Raw genomic sequence first — 23182 nt, 5'->3', positions numbered from 1 at the left:
TTTTTTATTATTTTTTTTCAAAGATTTTATTTATTTATTTGAGAGAGAGAGCACATGAGAGGGGGGAGGGTCAGAGGGAGAAGCAGAGTCCCCGCCGAGCAGGGAGCCCGACGCGGGGCTCAATCCCGGGACTCCAGGATCATGACCTGAGCTGAAGGCAGTCGCTTAACCGACTGAGCCACCCAGGCGCCCTCCCCTGTCTTTATTAACTTCCCAATTCTATCTCTCCTTCCAGCTAGTCCCTGTTTCTCTGCTTCGTTACACTACTAAGTGCTTTCCCTATCTTAGTTACTGATTCTTTTACTTAAAAGAATGCATTATATATTTTGTAAATAATATATATTTAATGTGGAAACTGCTTCTCACATCATCATATTGACTGAAATGGGCTTCCTTGACAATAGTACTGCAAATCCGCTGCTTACCTTAGACAATTGAAAAATGCCTCCCAAGTGCCGCGGTCGACACACCTTTCTTATTTGTTGCAGACCAGTCTTCAGGTTTTAACCTGGATTTTGAAGTTTCGGGTATCTATGGTTACGTCATGCTAGATGGTGTGCTTCCATCTCTCTGGGCTGTAAGCTGCACATTCTGGATGAAATCCAATGACACCAATAATTATGGAACACCAATCTCCTATGCACTTGAGAATGGCAGTGACAATACCTTCCTCCTGACCGATTATAATGGGTAAGCAGAAATGTCAAGAAAGCCATACTCTAGATCTTATCCTGGGACCAAGTTAGAACTGACACTGGTGGGGGATAGAGGAGCAAGGGAGTCAGGTGCTCCAGCAGGATAGCAATGACAATGGTCAAATAGAGCATCTGGACACGTTCTGTAAGAGAGCAAAGTTTCAATGATAGCGCCTTATGCACGGATTATGTTTTGCTCTTTGCTAAGTGTTACTTCATCTGATCTTCTCAGTGGCCTGAGGAACTGGTTTTCTAGGTCGTAAAACAAAGTTTCAGAGAGACTAGATGATTTGCCCCAAATCTCACACCCTGGAAGTGATAGAGCTAAGTCTCAGACTGACTCTTAAGACTGATGCTCTTTCTTTTATATATCAAAGCCTGCAGGGGTTCAAGGATTTCAGTGACATTATTGACCCATGGGAGACACATACATTAAATAGGAATCCATCTACAGACTCAGGTGTATAAGATGATGTTTATTTCTCTTTGGATCAATTAATTCAACTGCAGGGCCGCATCTCTCTGGGCTGTCAGAAAGACCAACCTTGGTTGTTTCCCTCCTTCTTTCCCTACTAAGTGCTTTTCCTATCTTAGATTCTCACAGATTGTCAGAAACCCACAGAGTCTTGCTAAAGAGCCACAGACTTGGCTAGGACTTCCATCACTCTGTCCACAGTGCTTATCACTGGGCTATGAACTGCCTCAGCCCCTGCAGGTCCTTCAGAATCACAGCTCTTTGCCATGTGGAATCACAACCTTCAATCTAGACAGATTCTGTAGTGGCCTTTTCATCTAAGATCTACCCAAATTTCTGTCCCATTGCTACTGAGCAGGGTGCAGGCTCCACTGAGCCCTCTTGCCTCTCCTCAGTCCATGGGACTGTCACTATTCTGGTAGAACTCTCCCCAACCTCAAACCCTATTCTTCTTAGTGGAAACTTTCAAAAACAAAATCCAAGAAATTTACACAAACCTCCCCTGAGGCAAAATATATATAAAGAGAGAACCTGTTATCCACTTGAATAGGGAAGGAAAATGGGAAAACACAAAGGGGAAGCAATTAGTATTATAAAAATACCATTTTTTTCCATAAATATCTATGAATAAGGACTAAGAAGATATGGAGAGAGGTATTCAATGAATTCTTCCTTATCAATTTTCCCTAATTTTTTTCTTTTACTCCAATTGCTTTTGAAGATATTTCACTTTAAACTGCTTAATATCTTTGATATTCCCCAAAGTGACATGGTTGTTCAAAACCTCTTGTTGTTGGTCATCTTTGTTTAGTTCCAATTAGGCTTGCCTTTGGATCGACATACTTTGTCTGCCATATGACTGCTTTGGCAACCCAGAGAGAGAACTCACTTTCTGTGAGACCTCTGAAGTTAGTTTCTGGTCTTAGGAAAACATCCATTCCAAAAGAAGGAAACCAGTCTGATGTTTGTACAACTCTCATTCCTTCCATTCTTGATTCACTCCCTCCGGAATAGACAGTTGGTAAATTATCTCAGCTTGGATCAACTTCTCTCGTTATCCTAAGACTATTTCCTATCCCTTCGTGTCTAAGAAATATAAACTAATTTTCAGTGAACTACAATAAAGTGTCATTTATAAATCAACTCTCCCTCTATGAAATGTGACCAATGGAGAAAAAGAAGTAATGGCTGTCCTCGAAGTGCTTTACATACAAAAAAAAAAAAAAAAAGAAAGAAAGAAAGAAAAGAAAAAGAAGGAAAAGAAGAAAAATAGTAACGTGCCCCATAGATGAGATTACGATGTATGACTGATGACTCTGTTACCTGGAATGTTTTCACAGTTGGGTTCTTTATGTGAATGGCAAGGAAAAGATAACAGACTGTCCCTCCGTGAATGATGACCGTTGGCATCACATTGCAATCACTTGGAGGAGTTCTGATGGAGCCTGGAAGGTCTATATTGATGGGAAACTATCTGACGGTGGTGTGGGCCTCTCTGTTGGTTCACCCATACCTGGTATGTCTTAGCTAAAGGAATATCATTCCCTTAGATGCCAGACGTGGTGGCGCTTAGATGAACGTCAAGTTTGCTAGCTTTTTTGTCCTTGGTTCTACACAAAGGTCAACAGTTATCTCTCCCATTTTCTACTCCCTGATTACCCAGACTGTGAATTATTACAAGCTTTTCCTAGGTGAACTGTGTGACACTCTGTGTAAGAAATGCATTTGGGGACTTATAGTAAGACTAGCAAGATGCAGGCTGAGTTAACCATGGAAGGTCACTAAATTGTCTTCCAAGGAGGAGAGGAATTACTGGTATGTTTTGGTTGCTTGTTTTGTTTTGTGATTGTTTACATAGGACACAAGTATATCCAGTGTATAAGCTGGAGCACTGCTAACACTGTCTTTTATGAAGAGGAAAGTTAGAGGTTCCCTGTAGTAAATAAGGAAACATTAAAAGTGTTTCAACAGGAAGTGACATTATCAGGTGAAGTGGGGCGGTGGTTCCTTTTGGTGTTTAAGTATTCTTGTTTTCAACTATCTCTTCTCTGGATAGTGGGACTGCAAGTGGCTTTTATTTTCTTCTTTATTCTTTTCCCATATTTCATAATGAACATATATTTCCTTTATGGTTAAAAAAAAAAGCATTTCTCTATATTAAAAAAGAAAAACCTGATAGAAGAGTGAAAATAGGTTACAGGGATAGGAAAATAAAGCACAGAGACTGTAATAGTAGCCACCCAAGGAGATGGTTGTCTGACCACAGCAGTAAGAATGAATTGGAGTCCATAAATATTGCGGAGCTCCAGTTGACAGAGCTTAGTGAATGGCTGGCTTCAGTTTGGGTGAGTAGGTCCATTGAAGAGTCTGTTATCTGAGAGAGGAATTCTAGGAACAAGGACAATTATCAGAGCAGGGATTAGGAGTGAAGGAAGAATTTCTATTTGATTTTAGATATATTGGGTTTGAATTCTAATCACAGGACTACATGCAACTAAAAACATAGGTTGATACCACTTTATATCAAATTGACAGAGTTGTTTTTAGTGGTAGGATGTGATTGGCAAGGATTCAGCACAGCAGACACTTTAGAGTGCTGGTATGAAAACTGATGCAACCTTTCTGGGAAGCAATTTAGGAACTTTCATCAAGAACCTTAGAGAAGGGCGCCTGGGTGGCTCAGTTGGTTAAGCGACTGCCTTCGGCTCAGGTCATGATCCTGGAGTCTGGGGATCGAGTCCCGCAACAGGCTCCCTGCTCAGCGGGGAGTCTGCTTCTCCCTCTGACTCTCCCCTGTCTCATGCTCTCTCTCTCTATCTCATTCTCTCTCTCAAATAAATAAATAAAATCTTTAAAAAAAAAAAAGAAGAACCTTAGAGAAACCCTTGGTATGCAACCAACAATTCAACTACCAGGAATCAGACTAAAGGAAATAATCAGTGATCTGAATAAATACTCATGTATCAATATATTTATCTCAGTGATACTTCAGTACCAAACTTGGAAACAACTCCAATATCCAATAAGAAATGGTAGTTTAATTAACTAATTAAGCAAAGTATGGATTATTGTGCATTCATATATAAAATAGCTATTAAAACTCATGAAATGAGAGCATGTCCAAGAAGAAAAAGCCAGATTCAAACATCATATATAGTATGATCCTGAGTTGTGTGTTTTAAAATCTCTCTCACACACACATACGCATATACTAAAAAAATAATAAAAATAAAACCTCGGAGGAAATACACAAAACTGTTAAATGATTTTTTTTTCTGGATAAGAGGAATTCCTTATGCTTTATTTTTTCAAATTTTCTCCCGTACGTGTATTAATTTTTAATGATTAATAAGAAAAGGACATAGTTTTGGGAAATCATGAAAAGGGGTTCTACATATATCAATTGGCAGGTGAGTGAGATCAGATGGGGAGATTGTTGAAGGAAGAAGAGAGGAGGCCAGGGGTGGAAGCCTAGGTGCCTCAGCATCTTAAGAGGTAGGCAGAGAAGAGAGGCAAAATGAGCACAAAGGTTCAAGAAGAACCAGGAAAGGATGACTTCATGAAAAGAAAGTGGAATCAGCCCAGCCCCTGGCAGGGAACAGGTGGTATCCCCAAGGAGGAGAACTAAAGAGAGTTTAAGGAAGGGACGATTTGCAAAGGTGTGGGCAAGATTAAGAGAACCAAAATATGAAAGTAAAACACACTCATGACTAGCAACAATAGAATGGCACAAGAGATGGGCCCAAAATGACAAGGAGTGGGAGTTGTTGCCAGAATGTAGGCAAACCTAAACCTTGCTGGGAGGAAGGTATCCAGGAAATTAAGCTTCTCTTTCATCCCACTTCCTTATCTTGGGTTGATCCTTCCATTAGCCAGGTATAAACAGAAGCCAGAGGAACAAGGCAACCAGGTGGTGTCAGCCTTTGAGGGCGCAAAGCAGAGTTGAGAAGGGTGGCAGGTGTCTCTGGAGGGGCAAACACAGACCATCCAGTACATCCAGGAAGGACAGTTTAATAGAATGAAATAGCCCAGTAGGAACCAACAAGAAAGAGAAATCACCAGAGGTGAATGTGAGTTTCCGTTGAATTTGGCAGTGAGGTAGCCACTGGCAAATTTAGAGGTCACCTTGGAATTGGTGATAGAAATTTAAGCATTTCAGGGTTACGAAGAAGAAAATGAAGAGCAGCTACTGGTAGTCTGTCATGGAGGGTAACTTCCTGGAATAAAGGAGGCAAAATAAAACTTACCTGTTTTGTTGACATAAAATACACATGCACATATATATATGTGTAGTTTTTATAGTTAAATGTTTGTAAATCTGGTATAATATTCTAAACCCTCTCTGACTATTTTTTAAGTTGCTCTAGAAAAAATATTGAATTTGTCCTTGTAGGTAAAACATACAGTAAATGTAGGTAATTTGGTTTTTCAACAATTTTCCCTGATACCTTTATATTGTCAGTGCTTTCATTAAGTTAGCATGTTTGGAATAACAGACATGAAGTCAATTTTCCTCCTTATTTCTCTCCTCTCTTTAGGTGGTGGTGCCTTAGTTGTTGGGCAAGAACAAGACCAAAAAGGAGAGGGATTCAACCCAGCTGAGTCTTTTGTGGGTTCCATAAGCCAGCTGAACCTCTGGGACTATGTCCTGTCTCCACAGCAGGTCAATTCCATTTTCAGTGTATGACAGTAATGAGATACAAAGGTACAAACCTAGTGAAAATGTGAACAGACTAATGATCCCATATCTTACTGCAGCCTCTGGGTTTTCAGACTTGACCACCGATTTCATTTGATGCTATGGTCGTGGACGAAGCTAAGCAGAGGTTATCTGCAGTCACTTTCAATTAATCCCCTTTTCAGTTTCTTGGTGATGTTTTTAAATTTCATTAGACACGATTATTTTAGGAGACCTTGTAATTTCCAAGCTGGAGAGAATCAGAGAGAATACTGGTTCACATCCCTCTGACTAAAGATGCAGAAATTGAGGGCTGGCCATAAGGCGATGCTTAGAGAGTAACAGGAGCCAGTGGTTAAAGCCAGTCTGGAGTCTGACAGCCTGGGTTCAAATCCCTGTTTGGACCACAGCCTTGTAGTGCTGATTTTGAACATGTTACTCCATCTCCCGAAGCTTCGGTTTTCTTATCTGTGAAGGATGAACAGATAGCATAGTAGAGTTTCGGCATGATCACACACAGCACGGCAGGTATCATCATGGTCTTGTTTGCCCAAAGCGAGGGCTTCTAGAAGTCTACCCTTATTATTATAGTGGCAGAACTTGCCCAGGCCTCAGTTTACCCACCTCTAGATCAGAGGCAGCACACAGGAGAATGAGATGTGGGGAACCTCTATAACACCTTAATAAACTGCAGAGCTTTTTTCTCAGTCAGAATTTCAGACTATCTGGCAACTGGCATATTTGGGAGAGGGGAGGATGGGGATGGAGGAGAGAGAGGGAGGGAAGAGACTTCTCTGTTACCCCTGAAATCATACTGTACAAAAGCCTCCTTCCTTTCACCACCTTCCCCCTCAGATCTGTGAATGTTTTCAAGAGGACTCAATGAGGGTATAATAACTCTGTCATATTGAATCAAATAAGGTTTATCTAAAGACGTGTGTTTAAACTTCCAGGTGAAATCACTGGCTACCTCATGCCCAGAGGAACTCAAAAAAGGAAATGTGTTAGCCTGGCCTGATTTCCTGTCTGGAATTGTGGGAAAAGTGAAGATCAATTACAAGAGCATATTCTGTTCTGGTTAGAATGTTCTTCTTCTGTAAACTGCCATCTCTTGACTACTCCGAGATTTTCCTGCAAAAGGAGACTGTTCAGAATTCACTGTTGGTCAAGTAGTGTGTGCCTGTCTGTCTATTGTTTAGCTAGCAATTCACCTTTACTCTACCTTTATCCAAAGGATTTATTTTTTTAATACTTAAATACATGCTGTATTGGAGAGTACAAAATTCCTTGTGGAGAAAACTTAGACAGTGGTAAAACAAGATTAGGAAAATAGGATGAGAGGAAGGATATGGTTAATTTTTCAAATGCCACCAAAGCCCTATCCTCCTATGTGAGATGGGGTACTCACAACAGGGTACTTCCTAGCAGCCATTAGCACAGGGAGAAAAGCAATGGACATGACAGTCTGCACACCAAATAATCAAACTCTGATCATAAAATTCAATGTATTTGAAGAAGTTTCTAAAGATGTCCTAGAATTCAAGGGTTTTGATAACTTCTAAGTACATTTCATTAATATTTCTAAAATACCCCTTTTTCCTTAAAATACTCAGCTGACTTCTACAGCAAGAGGAGAAGTGGTGACCTCAAACAGTCTTTTTCTAGTCATTTTGCTTGCCAGGCCTCTGGTCACATGTCACCTTGTTTTGGTAGCAGTAGAAAGGCCCTCAGATGCCGGCGCAACATGTGACTTGAGACTCTTGACCTGGCGATGTCGCCATGAGGGTGCTGACAAGCTCTGTGCCTGTGTTCTTTGCCCGCAGATTGCCCACCTTTAGAAGGATCGGTACCTCATCTGCGAACTGCGTCGGCCGACTTAAAGCCAGGCTCCAAAATCAGTGTGTCCTGTGATCCAGGCTTCCAGATGGTTGGGAACCCCGTGCAGTACTGTCTGAATCAAGGACAATGGACACAACCACTCCCCCACTGCGAACGTGAGCTGCCACTGTGGAAGGCATTTCAGTAGCTCCTGACAGATGTTGGAGCATGGGGACATTTTTCAGGAATGCTAGATAAAAGCTAAACACACCACAATAGTAAACACAGTAACTATTCACTGAATAGTTCCCTCTCTATGCGGGGGATGGGTGATGACGAGACTAGCCCTGTGGTTGCACCCCAGGTGCAACAGGGAACCGGATGGGAGGGGAAGACAGAGCTGGGAGCTGGAGCCCCAAGAGAGATGGGTTATGGCTGGGTAGGAAACAGGAAAAGATCTCTTGAGTTGGATGCATCAAGTCATTTATTTATTCAGCGATTTTAAACCGCCTACTATGTGCTAGACAGCAATCTATGTTCTAGTGATGCAACAGTTGGAAGAAAGTCTCTTTTATGGAGTTTACACCAGAATAGGAGAGACAGGAAATGACAAGTAAATATTGTTTATTTATGGTAAATAAGAACAAGGGCCAGAAGTAAGAGCTTTGGAGAAAAATAAAGCAAAGTAAGGAAATCCAAAGTGAGGGGCTGGGTGGAAGCAGACTGCTTTATTAGTTAGGGCGATCAGCAAAGTTTCTCCGTGGCATCCATTCTCACCGACATATGTATTTCTCTGTGGCTTGTTTCTCTACTCCCACTACATAGTAGGCTCCACAAGGCAGGAGTCTCTCTCTTTGGTTCATTACTGTAACTTCAGCACCTACGGCAGTGTCTAGCAGGACCTTCATAAATATTTTTTTTTAATTAATGACTTGCATGCCTGCTCTGAGCCAGACCATCTGCTGGATGCCGAGGGCACAGGTCTGGCTGCAGCCGGCTGCCACCCCTCGAGCGCTCTGGATCTGTGTTTATGCGCAATGGGAAAGTCCCGCTTAACCGCTAGCTTAATATAAACAAAATGTGCTTTGAGCGTTTCGCTCCTCATGTGGTTGTGCTCTTCCTGGCCACATTACAGGCATTAGCTGTGGGGTGCCACCCCCTCTGGAGAATGGCTTTTATTCAGCTGAGGACTTCCATGCTGGCAGCACGGTGACCTATCAGTGCAACAATGGCTACTACCTGTTGGGCGATTCAAGGATGTTCTGTACAGATAATGGGAGCTGGAATGGCATCGCACCATCATGCCTTGGTGAGATCAATCTTGGCAGCACCGCCTGGGTTCATGCTAGCTCCCTGGGAGACAATCTTCCCAAATTCCTGAGGCTTTCTTGTGACATTCCTTTGTTAACTTCATCTCATCCCAGTAAGCTCTGGGCAAGCCACAGTGACAAAGCAGCTGTCCCTAGAGGTGCCAGAAATATTTGGAATTGTTACCAGGCTCAGTATTAAGACTATTTTCATCTATCTCTGTTCTTCTACTTACCACCTATCAAGTGGGGGAATAATAGCTTTTATTGTGTATCTGCAATGTGATCATGACTACTATATTTACTACAGTATATTTTCACTATATCGAAATATCTATGGTGTTATACATTAAGTGATATGTAATGATTTAAAAGTAAAAACAAGTATTTGATACATAAGAAAAATCAATCAACTTCACTACCTGTAAGCTATCTTCATTTTAGACGTTGATGAATGCGCAGTTGGGTCAGATTGTAGTGAGTATGCCTCCTGCCTGAATACAAATGGATCCTACATTTGCTCATGTATCCCACCCCACACAGGAGATGGTAAAAACTGTGCAGGTAACTAGTACATGTGTAATTGGGAAGTTTATTAATTCTTTTATTTATATATTTCAAATGTATGTTATTTAAAAATACAACAATATTTTCAAGTTCAAAGGACAGGTGGAAAAGATAAAAACCATCTTTTAAAAAGACATGTAACTAAAGGAGCTTTAAATTAGCATTGTGCCTCTCCCAACTTCCCAATCTCTGAAAAATAAAACTGAGAGCCAGCTGTATCACCAGAATGTTGGAGTACAAGAATAACAGAGGGGATTTAGAAATATAATCGCTGGCCTCTATGGCCTCACTCAGAGCAAAGAAGATAGATACTTCACCATCAGTATGTTTCCTCTGCCTAAGCCACACAGAATTATGTTATTGAAAAAAACCTGACCTCTTCCCTTATCACATCTCTAGATTTTGTGATAACTTTGATAATACAGGCCCAACTCCCAGAAAATAGAAAGTTAAGAGGAATTCTCAAAATCAAGTCTTACGATGGCATTTACTTTTTGAGAGGGTTCATTTAAAGTCCTTGACTTATGGGGCACCTGGGTGACACAGTCAATTAAGCATCCAACTCTTGATTTCAGCTCAAGTCATGATCTTAGGGTTGCAGTACCAAGCCCCGCATCAGACTCCACACTCAGCACGGAGTGTGCTGGAGATTCTCTCTCTCTCTCTATCTCCTTCTGCACCTCCCCCAACTCGTGTGCGCTCTCTCTCTCTAAAATAAATGAATAAATCTTTTTTCTTTTTTAAAATAAAGTCCTTGACTTCTGGGGTGCCTGGGTGGCTCAGTACGTTAAGCGTCTGGCTCTTGATTTTGGCTCAGGTCATGATCTCAGGGTCGTGAGACTGAGCCCAGCATCAGGCTCCGCGCTGGGTGTGGAACCTGCTTAAGATTCTCTCTCTCCCTCTGCCCCTCCCCACCCCCTCAAAAAAAAATAAATAAATAATTTTAAAAATACAAATAAAGTCCTTGATTTATGTGGCCAGAATGACCTTCAGAAAGATTGAATCAATATATCTTCCCTTTTTGATGATGCAAGTATTACATTTACTCATATCCAAGTCTAGTCCTAAATATCCCTTTAACTTACTTCTCTTCCTAGAAGTGGTGACCACCCCCAAATTTGCACATAGGAGGGATTTCTGATCCATAGTCTGTTTGGAAAGGGAGGCTGGGAATTTTTCTCAAATCCGCCTAAGGTACAGCCTTTACATCAATTTGATAGAAGGCCAATTGCTTTTAAAAAGTAGGCATGAAGTTGGGGGAGGTAGGAGCGGCTAAAGTTCTCCTAATAAATGCCCCGGTACCACCACTACTTCCCAGTAAACAGCTCCCTTTCAGCCAGGTAAATTTTGTATATTTTTGTTAGTCACTATGTTTCAAAATACTGTAGTTTAAATGCCTGTTAAATGTGTGTTCTGGTCAATGTCCAGTGTATCCCAGGCCTTCCCATGTCTCCCTTCAAGAGCATTTTCCCCCCAAGATTTAACTGGTACTTTAACTGTAGTGAAATTCTTCTGCTGTGAGACCCTGCATGGTGGTGCAAGCACCACTCATTGTCCCACAAAAACTTTTTCTCTTTTTCAAGAACCCATAAAATGTAAGGCTCCAGGAAATCCAGAAAATGGCCACTCTTCTGGTGAGGTTTATACACTGGGCGCCCAAGTCACTTTCTCGTGTGAGGAAGGATACCAGCTGTTGGGAGTAACCACAATCACGTGTTTGGAGTCTGGAGAATGGAGTCATCTGTTACCATATTGCGAAGGCATGTTTCGTAAATTCCCCCAGATTCATGGTGTTTGGCAATACTAGAAATTTAAGGGATAGATGTGTCATGTGTTAGGTTGTATCAATATTCTTTGTATTTAAAACCCAACTATTGGGGCGCCTGGGTGGCTCAGTCGGTTAAGCGACTGTCTTCGGCCCAGGTCATGATCCTGGAGTCCCGGGATCGAGTCCCGCATCGGGCTCCCTGCTCGGCGGGGAGTCTGCTTCTCCTTCTGACCCTCCTCCCTCTCGTGCTCTCTGTCTCTCTTTCTCTCTCGCAAATAAATAAATAAAATCTTAAAAAAAAATAAAATAAAATAAAACCCAACTATTGGGCTCATCTTTAAACATGACAAGATAACTTAGAGCTGCCCTTGAGCTTTTAGAGATTTTTTTACATGCTGGCCAGAAAAGCAATACTTCCTTTGTTTTTTCCACCTTCTAGCTGTTTACTGTGGTGCACCTGCTATCCCAGAAAATGGCGGCATTGATGGATCAGCATTTACCTATGGCAGTAAAATAACATATAGGTAAGTGTGTAAGATTAAAACTACATTGTAGAAGTTGTTGATGATGTGCTGGCTGTGATCTAAAACTGAAAGAAAGGGAGAAGAAGAATCCCAGAGGATTTTTTTAAATTAATACGAAATTAATTGAATTATGTGTAGTACGAAGGAACCAAGTTCAATAACCTAATGGTGGCAGTCCTGTCTAGAATCCTTAAATCCCTTGACAAGTAACTTATTGTCACCAGCATCGTTGAGGTGCTCTGAGAATGGGTGCCATGGAGGAAGGCCCTGCAAGCTAAGGAATGTTCTTGGTTATAAGCTGGAGGTTTGGCTCAGGCACTCATACTAAACCAGACCGTTCTCAAACTAGGAATTTTCTGTTTGCAGCTACTAATCCATGACATAAACTGGGGGCAAGCCAAACTCTTAATTTTTCTACTTACCACTCAGCAAGGTCCCTATGGGGGAGATGTACAGTGTTCAGCCTTGGAAAACAATCATTTCAAAGCATTATTTCAGTAGGAAAAAAAAAAAGAACTCTTCCAATAAATTGTAAAGTGTAAATTCTCAATATTTTTAAAGGTTTTGGCACTGATAAAATTATGCAAATAATAAAGGAAATTATATTCAGTAATCTCCCTTTATCCTCTTTAGGTGTAATAAAGGATATACACTGAATGGTGATAAAGAATCATCCTGTCTTGCTAGCGGTTCTTGGAGTCATTCTCTTCCTATGTGTGAACTGGTCAAGTGTTCTAGTCCTGAAAGCATAAATAATGGGAAATATATTTTGAGTGGGCTTACCTACCTTTCTACAGCATCATATTCATGTGAGAGTGGATACAGGTAAAGTCCATAGACACCAGCCAAGCTTCCTAAAATACCCTGTTACTCATTATTTACTCAGTAGGTTTCATTTGTATATAACTATATGACTTTAGATACAAGTTTCTAAATGTAAAAGATACTCTCAAATTTGCTGCTTCATGAAGACTAGCTTATAGTGCTGGGAATGCCTAGGGAAATATTCCACCTAACTTTGACTCTGAGGGCTCTAGTTGAGTCACTGTAAACAGTCATTAAACATGAAAGCAAAAAGTGTTTGGGAAGCTTAACACAATATCTGGATTTTTTTTTTTTTTTTTTTTTTTGGTACATAACTTACCACGCTTACACTGAAAATTGTATGGGATGTTACAAAAGCATGTCAGGGTGAGGGCCCAGGTTCTTAATACTGTAAGAGGTTGATCTGATCAGTGCTGAGCGTGGGGGTGTATGCGTGTGTGTTCCAACAGAGGGACAGAAGGGAGAGACTGCAGTCAGAAACTTGGTCAGCAGGATCTGAAGTGAAACAGATCCAGTGACTAGAGAGTTGAGTGATACAGACAGGCAGATTCAGGTAGGCAAACAAAGGTGGCTAAGCCACGCCATTGGGATGCGAGGTTTGCGAAATCAAAGGAAGACCAGAGGTCAGAGTCACGAGCAACGCAGTGCACCTGCCCGGGCTCGGGACAAGGACTGTGCCCTTGGACCTCAGTTACCATGACTTCCTGGGTGTCTGTCTCCATTTTCGCTGGATCCCAACCAGACTATTAACCCCTTCTCATCCAGGTGATGAGTGCCCTACTCCAGCACCAGGGAGCACATTTTATTTTGCAGCTGTTGTGATGTTGTTTTAGCCCATTCGCTGACAGAAACGCTCTGGAGCCGGCTCACAATCGTCTCCAGAGCAGTGAATAATGGCCATTCTTTCCCAGCTTACAGGGCCCTTCTGTCCTTGGATGCTCGGCCTCAGGCAGCTGGGACAGAGCGCCACCTACCTGCCATCTTGTGGTCTGTGAGGAGCCACCGGCCATCAAAGATGCTGTCATCATCGGGAGGAACTTCACTTTTGGGAACACTGTCACTTACACCTGCAAAGAAGGGTGAGTAACCGTGTGAGGGAAAGAAGCTTTGGGAGCCTCGAGGGAGTGGACACGGCCCCCACCGTGGAGATGGGCTCCATCGAACACTAAATCACGTTTCCTAGCCGCCAAGGCCAGAGAGAGCTTTATGCTCTTGTTTTCTCCTGTGGCAACAGCGTTTTTCTGGAATTAGAGTAACTTCTCAAATTAAGCCTCGAATAATGGACGTTGGGCAATACAGTGGAAAATAGCTTTCTACTTCACTGAAAGATGCAAAAAGCACATTTAAATAGCCATTTGTGGGGGCGCCTGGGTGGCTCGGTCGGTTAAATAGGCATTTGTGTATTTATCTTCGGCAAACCTGAAGGCAAGACTTTGAGTCACAACCTAAAGGTGACATGTCTGCAGGGGAAAAAAGATCATAAAGCTCAGGTCTTTCTATTTTTAATGATCTCAGTTCATTCAGAGGTAAAATTTGAAAAACAAGGAAGCAGATTACAAAGGGCTTTCACACTCACTGTCTCATTGGCTCCTCACAAAAGCCCTGTGAGGTACAGAGAAAGGGGAGGCTCCCCCTGGGGTGGTGTCTGCTTAGCATCTCAGGGAGGTGATAAGGAAGTGAGGGGTAAGTGAATCCCAGGACTTCTGACTTGAATTTATTTCATTGCTTCCCCACCACCCCCCATGCTCCTTTAATAAATATTTTCACCATGAACAATAGTGCTTTCATGAAGCTCCAGATTGACCAGAGGTATTTTTCACACAGTTGGAAGCAGCACCAGCAGAGAGTTGCCACTTTCTGGATTTGTAGTTCAGCTCTGTCCTTCACTGTGTGGCTTTGGGAAAATTGTATCACCTCTCTGTGCTTCGAGTGTCCTACATAAAAACAGTTTCATTAAAGGTTCATACTTACGGATACTGTGAAAAATAAAATGCCTAGTATAAAGCCTGGCCTAGCCAGGGGGAAAAAATTAATTCAACCAACTTTGCCGTTATTATGACTGAAACACAAATGAGATGGCAGTTTCTATTCTATCATAGAAGTTGAAGTTCATTTCACCTGGAGAGAGGACAGTCCTGGTAGTACAGGACTGCCAGCAGGGGGTGACAATATTTTTTTTTTTTGCAAAAAGTTCCTGAGAGTCAAACACTTAGATGAATAGCTGATGGAAATCCCAAATCTTTTTGTTTAAATTTTGTATTGTTATGTTAATCACATACATTACATCATTAGTTTTTGGTGTAGTGTTCCATGATTCATTGTTTGTGTATAACACCCAGTGCTCCATGCAGAACGTGCCCTCTTTAATATCCATCACCAGGCTAACCCATCCCCCCACCCCCCTCCCCTCTAGAACCCTCAGTTTGTTTTTCTCTCATGGTTCATCTCCCCCTCTGATATCCCCCCTTCATTCTTCCCCTCTGCTATCTTCTTCTTCTTCTTTTTTTTTTTTTAACATATATTGTATTATATGTTTCAGAGGTACAGATCTGTGATTCAACAGTCTTGCACAATTCACGGCGCTCACCATAGCACATACCCTCCCCAGTGTCTATCACCCCGTCACCCCATCCCTCCCACCCCACCCCCCACTCCAGCAACACTCAGTTTGTTTCCTGAGATTAAGAATTCCTCATATCAGTGAGGTCATATGATACATGTCTTTCTCTGTTTGACTTATTTCACTCAGCATAATACCCTCCAGTTCTATCCATGTCGTTGCAAATGGCAAGATGTCATTCCTTTTGATGGCTGCATAATATTCCATTGTATATATGTACCACCTCTTCCTTATCCATTCATCTGTCGATGGACATCTTGGCTCTTTCCACAGTTTGGCTATTGTGGACATTGCTGCTATAAACATCAGGGTGCACGTACCCTTTCGGATCCCTACTTTTGTATCTTTGGGATAAATACCCAGTAGTGCAATTGCTGGATCATATGGTAGCTCTATTTTCAACTTTCTGAGGAACCTCCATACAGTTTTCCAGAGTGGCTGCACCAGCTTGCATTCCCACCAACAGTGTAGGAGGGTTCCCCTTTCTCCGCATCCCCGCGAACATCTGTTGTTTCCTGACTTGTTAATTTTAGCCATTTTGACTGGTGTGGGGTGATATCTCATTGAGGTTTTGATTTGGGGAAATCCCAAATCTTAACACCTTCTTAAGTGAAAAAGAAATCTTTGATATTAAAATGGGGGGATGAGTGAAATAGGTAAAGGGGATTAAAAGTATACTTACCTTGAGGAGCACTTGATGAGTAATGTAGAGAATTGAATCACTGTATTACACACCTGAAACTGATATAACACTGTATGTTAACTCTACTAGAATTAAAATTAAATAAATAAATAAAATGTCAGTGCAAGAGTTAGCTTTCTTTGGCCCCATATCTATCTCTCCCCTATAAATTAACTCATTTAAAAACTGCTTCGGGCTCTCTGCTCAGCGGGGAACCTGATTCTCCCTCTCCCTCTGCTGCTCCCCCTGCTGTGCTCTCTCACTCTCTCTCTCCCTCCCCCTCTCTCTCTGTGTCAAATAAATAAATAAATAAAATCTTTTAAAAAAATAAATAAAAAACAAAAACTGCTCCCTAACGAACTACACAGGACTATTTGAGATTAGTCATCTCAGTGTTTGTGAAATCTTATAAAATACAAATGTTCCAAATAATAGCTAGATCTTGACAAAAACAAGTAATGAATTATCACCATATAAAGCTAGAAAATAAAAAATATATTTTAGGGGTGCCTGGGTCGCTCAGTCAGTTAAGTGGCTTCTTTCCACTCAAGTCATGATCCCAGGGTCCTGGGATTGAGCCTCGGGTCAGGGCCCCTGCTCTGTAGTGAGTCTGCTTCTCCCTCTGCCCCCGCTCTAGCTCGTGCTTGCTCACACTCTCTCTCAAATAAATAAATAAAATCTTAAAAAAAGAAAAAGATGGGGCGCCTGGGTGGCTCAGTCGTTGGGCGTCTGCCTTCGGCTCGGGTCATGATCTCAGGGTCCTGGGATCGAGCCCCGCATCGGGCTTCCTGCTTGGCCGGGAGCCTGCTTCTCCCTCTCCCTTTGCTGCTCCCCCTACTTGTGTTCTCTCTCTTTCTCTCTGTGTCAAATAAATAAATAAAATCTTTAAAAATAAATAAATAATTTTTTAAAAAAAGAAAGAAAGAAAAATATATTTTAAAAAATTATCCAAAGATAAGTGGTGGTATTTTACTATAGTTCTTCTCAGAATTTTGTCTTTACATATTTTTTTTAATATTAAAGGTCATGCTATACATATAAATTTACATTTTTCTTCTCTTTACAAATTGTTCACCTAAATTATATCATGAGAATTCTGAGTCTGCCTAATATTAAGTCTATATGTTATAGGAAAGGGCTTTATTAAAAGAAGCACTAAAGACACTAATTAAAATTACAACAAATCCATACATTTGTAGAGGGTTTTCCATTCCCCCAGGGCTTTCGTGCACATTATCTTGTGTGCTCCCTTCTATGATGGTGGAGGTTTGGCAGAATAAGTAGTATTCCAACTTTAGAGTTAAAACTTGAAGGGATTGGACCATAGTATCTTGCATATTCCTTCTGGTCTAGGCAAGCAGAAACTCTGTATGAGAGCTTTTATCTCATCGAAAACTTGGAAACCAAATCTACCCACCTAAATCATGTATGTATTGAAGGGTATGAGAACAGTTTTATGAAAGTGCTTTATATATCCATTAAGAACTAGATATAAAATGGCTTTATTATTTTCTCTGTCATCATTATTGCTATCTACAGTGATGACATTTTAATAATGTAGGGGAAACTGTCTTAAATAGTTAAGTTAATAGAAAGTATCTACAGTCACAAATCACTACCACCTACACTTTGTTCTAAAAGGAAAAAAAAATAAGCTATTAAGGGATAGTTACATTTTTTTTTCTGGAAGTGAAACTTTTGGTGAGAGGAAGAACACTGATGCCCCTTGGCATACCCCTACTCCACCGTGGGATGCTATGAGGATGGCCAGGAAAGAAGAAAGAAAGCCTTCGTACTCCTCTTTATGCTGGCCAAATGGCTAATGAAACATTTGAAATATACAGAAAAACACAAATAGTAATTATCAATATCTACTTAAAGTTACCTGGGTATGCATTTTTTTTTTTAAAGATTTATTTATTTTAGAGAGAGACAGAGAGAGCACAAGCAGGAGGGGCAGGGAGAGGGAGAAGCTCTCAAGTAGACTCCGTGATGAGCACTGAGCCCAACTCCGTGCTGGATCCCACGACCCTGAGATCATGACCTGAGCTGAAACCAAGAGTCAGATGCTTAACTGACTGGGCCACCCAGGTGCCCCTCCTAGGCATCCATTCTTGAAAGAAAAGTACATGTTAAATTTTTGCCATAGTTATTGTGGCTCTTTTTTTATGAAAGAAATATAATATTATAAATATAACAAAAAGCCATTCTCATCACTTTTCCATTCTCCCCAAAATATCAAATGGGCATTTTTGTCCTTATTCCATATGTATGTCCCCATAAACATTCTATTGATTTATGTGTTTTAATTTCTATATATATCACTTTGTACTCTGTCCTTTTGAAGTTTGATTTTTTTTTTATACTTTCCATGTTTTTTTACATTTTTCTCTATTGATACATGTAAATCAACGAATTTTTTTTAACAGCTGTATGGTATTCCCTTGGAAGAATGAGCTATCTGTAAGTTACTCATTTCCTTACTGGCAGAAGGTTAATTTGTTTCTCCTTTATTTGCTGATGTAACAGTTCTGAAGTAAATATCCCTGCATGTGTCTCTTGGTACATATGAGTATGACTATCTCTGGCCCAGATGCCAAAAGTTGAAGTTGTTGAGTCATGAAATATGCATATCTTAAACTGTACGAGATAATGCTTGATATTTATCAGTTATTTCCTTTTTATTTTGTTTTGTGTGTGTGTGTCAAATTTAAGAAATCATCCCTACCCCGAGGTCATACTGAGTACCTTTGCCTTTCTCCTGAATGACTCAAAGATCTTGGAAAGCACAAATTTCCATCCCTTCTCTTATCTTAAATGTTTTATCACTGTCTGTATTTTACTTCCCTCTTATTTTATGACTTTTCAAATTAGTCATTTTTTAATATAGTCCATGTTTATTTAGATTTACTCACGAAGGCAGAAGGCAGTGTTTATTAAACTCTTCATCACCACTGTGTTTTGCACCCCATTCTGTTCTTTTGGGTTTAATATTTCTACTTCCTGAAGTATATCCATTACATATTTTTTTCAGTAAGTATCAGCATATTCTATAATCTTTTTCTGAAAATAATAGTATTTTACCTTTGCTCTTGAATTAGAGTTTAGAGGAGACAAGTCTACATTAATAGTTTTCTTCCAAAGACATTTTTTTTAAAGATTTTTATTTATTTATTCATGAGAGTCAGAGAGAGAGGCAGAGGGAGAAACAGGCTCCCTGCTGAGCAGGGAGCCCGATACGGAACTCGATCCCAGGACCCTGGGATCATGACCCAAGCCAAAGGCAGACGCTTAACCATCTGAGCCACCCAGGCGCCCCCCATAGACATTTTTAAAAATATTATTCCATTGCCTTTTGGCTTCTAATGTTGCTACTGAGGATTCCGTCATCAGTCTGTTAGTGGTTCTTAACCAGGGGCAGTGTTGCCCAGCAGGGACATTAGGCAATGTCTGGAGACATTTTTGGTTGTCACAGTTGAGGGGAGGGTGCTCCTAGCTCTAGTGCATAGAGTCCAGGGATGCTGCTAAACAGCCTACAATGCACAAAATAGCACCCCACAACCCAGAATTGTCTGGTCCCAAATAGCACTGAGATTGAGAAACTCTGATGGAATTGTTGCTCCTATATAAGTAGTATCTTTTCCCTTTGGTTTTTATTTTTAATTTGTCTTTGTTGTTCTGGTATTTCCTTATGATATAACTAAACGTGTATTTATTGTCATTCATCTTATTCAGGACTCACTGTACTTCTTACATCTGAGAATTCATGTCTTTTACCAATCTTAGCATAGTCTCAGCTATTTTCACTTCAAATATTCCCTCCTCTTCACTTTCTCTTTTCTGTAATTCTTTAAGTCTTATGAGATATGTATTGGACCTTTTCTTTCTGTCTCCATATTTATTAACCTGTCACATTTTCCAGCACTTTATAAACTTGGGCTGCATTTAGGTATTTTTTCACATATCTTGTAGTTTACAGTGTTTTTTCTACTATCTGTAATCTGCTTTTAAATGTATCCATTAATTTTTTTTAATCTTTACTTTCTATATATTTGCTTCTAGAATTTATATATTTGTTTTTCAAATATTTCTTTTAAAATAGTCTCTTCTTTTTAAATAGGATTTTGAGTCTTTTTTTCTTTAATTATGTCAACATACTTATCTCATATAATTTTTTAGATTTTAGATCACTTTTCTGCTACCTCAATTTATTGGTGCTCTAATCTTGCTGTTAGTTCTGCCTGCTGACTCACTCATGATGGAAAACATGCTTGTGTATGTTTTGTAATTTCAGATTGTGTCCTTATAGTAAGCAGGACTTGTTTTATCTGTGATAGTCCCTTATGGTTTAAATGTGTGAATTATTTTTTCTACCAGGAACCCATGGAATATCACCAACTAAGAAACCAATTTTACATTAATTTATAAGTTTGAAGGCTTTCCATACAAAGTAAATGGCATAAATTCTAACCTCAGATCCACATGAGATGAGATGTAGGGATTGCTGCCTTAGCAGGGACTTGATTTTCCCACCTAGAGCCCTGACAAATACAGAGATCTCACTTGTCCTGTCACTGGGCCTCTGGGTGGAATTTTTCTACTTAATATCCTTTCAGTGAATGTCCTTCTAGGACAAAGGTTTATGCCAGAGACTCAGCTATTACTCTCTTTCAACTCCGGGGTTACATTTCCTATCATCTCTCCTTCCCTTCCCTGTCCAATCTGATGGCAGTCACAGCATTCAGCCACAAGCTTACTTCTCTGTTGTTAATTTCCTCCTTATTTCTGGCATGTGCATCTAAAATAACTTCTGTTATATTTCATCAAGTATGATGTAGGGAAGGTTTTCAGACTATGGTATAGCCAGAACTAGAAGTTTTCTTCCTTCACTCCTTTTCTATTTCTTCCCCCCACAAGGAATTGATTGGCGTAGGCAAACATGCACTGTATCTGTTCTATTCCAGGATGGTGTCACTGTGTTCAAGTCATGGCTTTTGTGCAGTGGGCCTGTTTGTGCAATAGGCCTCTGTCTCCTTCAGCTTCCTGAGATGCTGTTGGCTTGATAGGAGGGTTAGAGCCTATTTCCTCTCCAGCTGTCTCAACTCCCACTGCCCTGCACACTGTCTGAGCCACCCCCGCCTGCTTTTTTTTTTTTTTAATATTTTATTTATTTATTGGACAGAGAGAGAGAGCACGAGCAGGAACACAAGCAGAGGGAGTGGGAGAGGGAGAAGCAGGCTTCCCGCCGAGCAGGGAGCCCGATGCAGGGCTCGATCCCAGGACCCTGGGATCATGACCTGAGCTGAAGGCAGTCGCTTAACCAACTGAGCCACCCAGGCGCTCCCCCCCCCCCCGCCCCGCCTGCTTCTTGAGTGCACATACACACATTCTTGCTTTGGTCCTAGTGTTGTTTCTTCTCATATTGGTGTTCTGCTTTGCACAGACCTTCCCTTGAAATAAGGAGGAAAGAACCACTCTCAACTTAAGGATGGAAGAGCAAATACTTTAGGAGACAGGAGTAGTAAGATGAATGCCAGGGAAGGAAAGAAGCAAGGAGTACATTTCTGCCTCTTGTCCTAAGATTGACCTTCCACGTTTACCTTTTATCAAAACACTAGGCTGGAAGTTTGCAGCTGTTTGCCCAAATAAATAAAATGATAACTTGTTTCCCATTTTCCTTTTCATCCTTATGTGTCTTCTTTCTTGGTGAGAAGCTCAGGGGAAAGGAAGAGTCATTGAAATCCTAAAATCCTCATAGAATGTTCCCCTTTGATTCTTCTTAAATTTTTAAATGCAATTACTGAATGCACTAAGATAAAATTTTTGATAATTTTTAGTTGAAAACAGAATTAACTGCTGATGCAGATTTCTACTTTCCATTGCTCTTATTAAATTGCAGCTATTGACATATCTAGTATGCTGCTCTTTTAAGGCTCTTAGACGGTTCTTTCAAAAGGGAAGAGCTAATAATTCACTGGGGAGCTCTCTCATAAAGCTTCCCACATGCTCATTAGTTGGCTTCCACTCAGTGTGTGAATCAAATCACTGAAAATTGTATCTGAAGATTACTCCGCCCATTCTCAAAGAATTTTTCAATATTATTCCAGAAATATGCTAATGAATTACAGCAAATTCATCCTGAGATATGTCCTTCTGTGGCATCATTATAATATTTTTTTTTAAGATTTTTATTTATTTATTTGACAGAGAGAGACACAGCGAGAGAGGGAACACAAGCAGGGGGAGTGGGAGAGGGAGAAGCAGGCTCCCCGCCGAGCAGGGAGCCCGATGCGGGGCTCGATCCCGGGACTCCAGGATCATGACCTGAGCCGAAGGCAGTCGCTTAACCGACTGAGCCACCCAGGCACCCCTGGCATCATTATAATATTGATGGGCCATTTTTCCTTGGAATTATGGAGTAGGACAATTTGTCTTATAATATGTATGGCCTGATTTTAAATAATTGACTGCAGTAGCGTTCCCAGTGTCTCTTGAATGAGAATGCAGAATGTCACAGAATAAAATTAAATATTCCAGCATTTTAGATTTGTGCCAATACCAGTTTTCCTGCTTTGGTAGCCAACATTTATAGGATGGATGTATGTCATCATCTGTATAAAACTTTATCATTTTTTGAAATGATTTTTTTTTGAGAGAGAGAGTGTGTGTGTAAGCAGGGAGGGGCAGAGTGAGAGGGAGAGAATCTCAAGCAGGCTCTGCGCCCAGTGTGGAACCCAGCTCAGCTCAGGGCTCGATTTCACAGCCCTGAGATCATGACCTGAGCCAAAATCAAGAGTCAGACGCTTAACCGACTGCGTCACCCAGGTGCCCCAAATGATTCTTTTAAACAAATAAGCAGGTGAAATATGTTGCGCAGAAATTGTAACACACCTTCAGTCTTCTAACGTAAGGAAATAATGCAGCAGTTGGATCAGAGACCAGTCATAGTTCAATCTAGGCAATAGCTAACAATTCCTTACTTTTTGTGATTTGGAATATATATACCTCTTTAGCATCTTCAAAGACTAACTTTTGTATTTTGGAAGATAGTTATTTTTAATAAACCTCAATCCCTATCTTTACTGAGCATTTTATCTAAAGTACTGGCTTTGGTTCCACATCTTGAAACCTCTCCGTGTACATTTCTCTGCACCAGCGAAATGCCAGCCCATTCAAGTGTTCATAGCTTGGTCCTGAGGTTCTCCTACAGATAGATCAGTAGA

General features: G+C 40.7%; 1 protein-coding gene across 6 annotated transcripts in view; it reads left to right on the top strand.

The window, feature by feature from the left end:
• The window catches only part of SVEP1 (sushi, von Willebrand factor type A, EGF and pentraxin domain containing 1), a 192873-nt gene that overhangs the window by 120360 nt on the left and 49331 nt on the right, over nucleotides 1-23182 (top strand). For 4 of the 6 annotated variants that reach the window (XM_045882895.3, XM_054509341.2, XM_045882898.3 and 1 more), the window contains 11 exons: nucleotides 489-690; nucleotides 2511-2686; nucleotides 5709-5833; nucleotides 6802-6925; nucleotides 7672-7842; nucleotides 8802-8975; nucleotides 9418-9537; nucleotides 11124-11300; nucleotides 11748-11832; nucleotides 12466-12657; nucleotides 13569-13736. In XM_045882895.3, coding sequence (XP_045738851.2) covers nucleotides 489-690; nucleotides 2511-2686; nucleotides 5709-5833; nucleotides 6802-6925; nucleotides 7672-7842; nucleotides 8802-8975; nucleotides 9418-9537; nucleotides 11124-11300; nucleotides 11748-11832; nucleotides 12466-12657; nucleotides 13569-13736 — 1714 coding nt within the window. The remainder of the gene's footprint in view (nucleotides 1-488; nucleotides 691-2510; nucleotides 2687-5708; nucleotides 5834-6801; nucleotides 6926-7671; nucleotides 7843-8801; nucleotides 8976-9417; nucleotides 9538-11123; nucleotides 11301-11747; nucleotides 11833-12465; nucleotides 12658-13568; nucleotides 13737-23182) is intronic. The other 2 variants (XM_045882896.3, XM_045882897.3) reach the window with 2 other exon arrangements.

The sequence above is a fragment of the Mirounga angustirostris genome, unplaced genomic scaffold, assembly GCF_029215605.1.
Source record: "Mirounga angustirostris isolate CCGP_5_RB_7025 unplaced genomic scaffold, mMirAng1.0.hap1 SCAF_15, whole genome shotgun sequence".
In the NCBI taxonomy this organism is placed as follows: domain Eukaryota; kingdom Metazoa; phylum Chordata; class Mammalia; order Carnivora; family Phocidae; genus Mirounga; species Mirounga angustirostris.
This window is presented reverse-complemented; position numbering and strand designations above follow the sequence as displayed.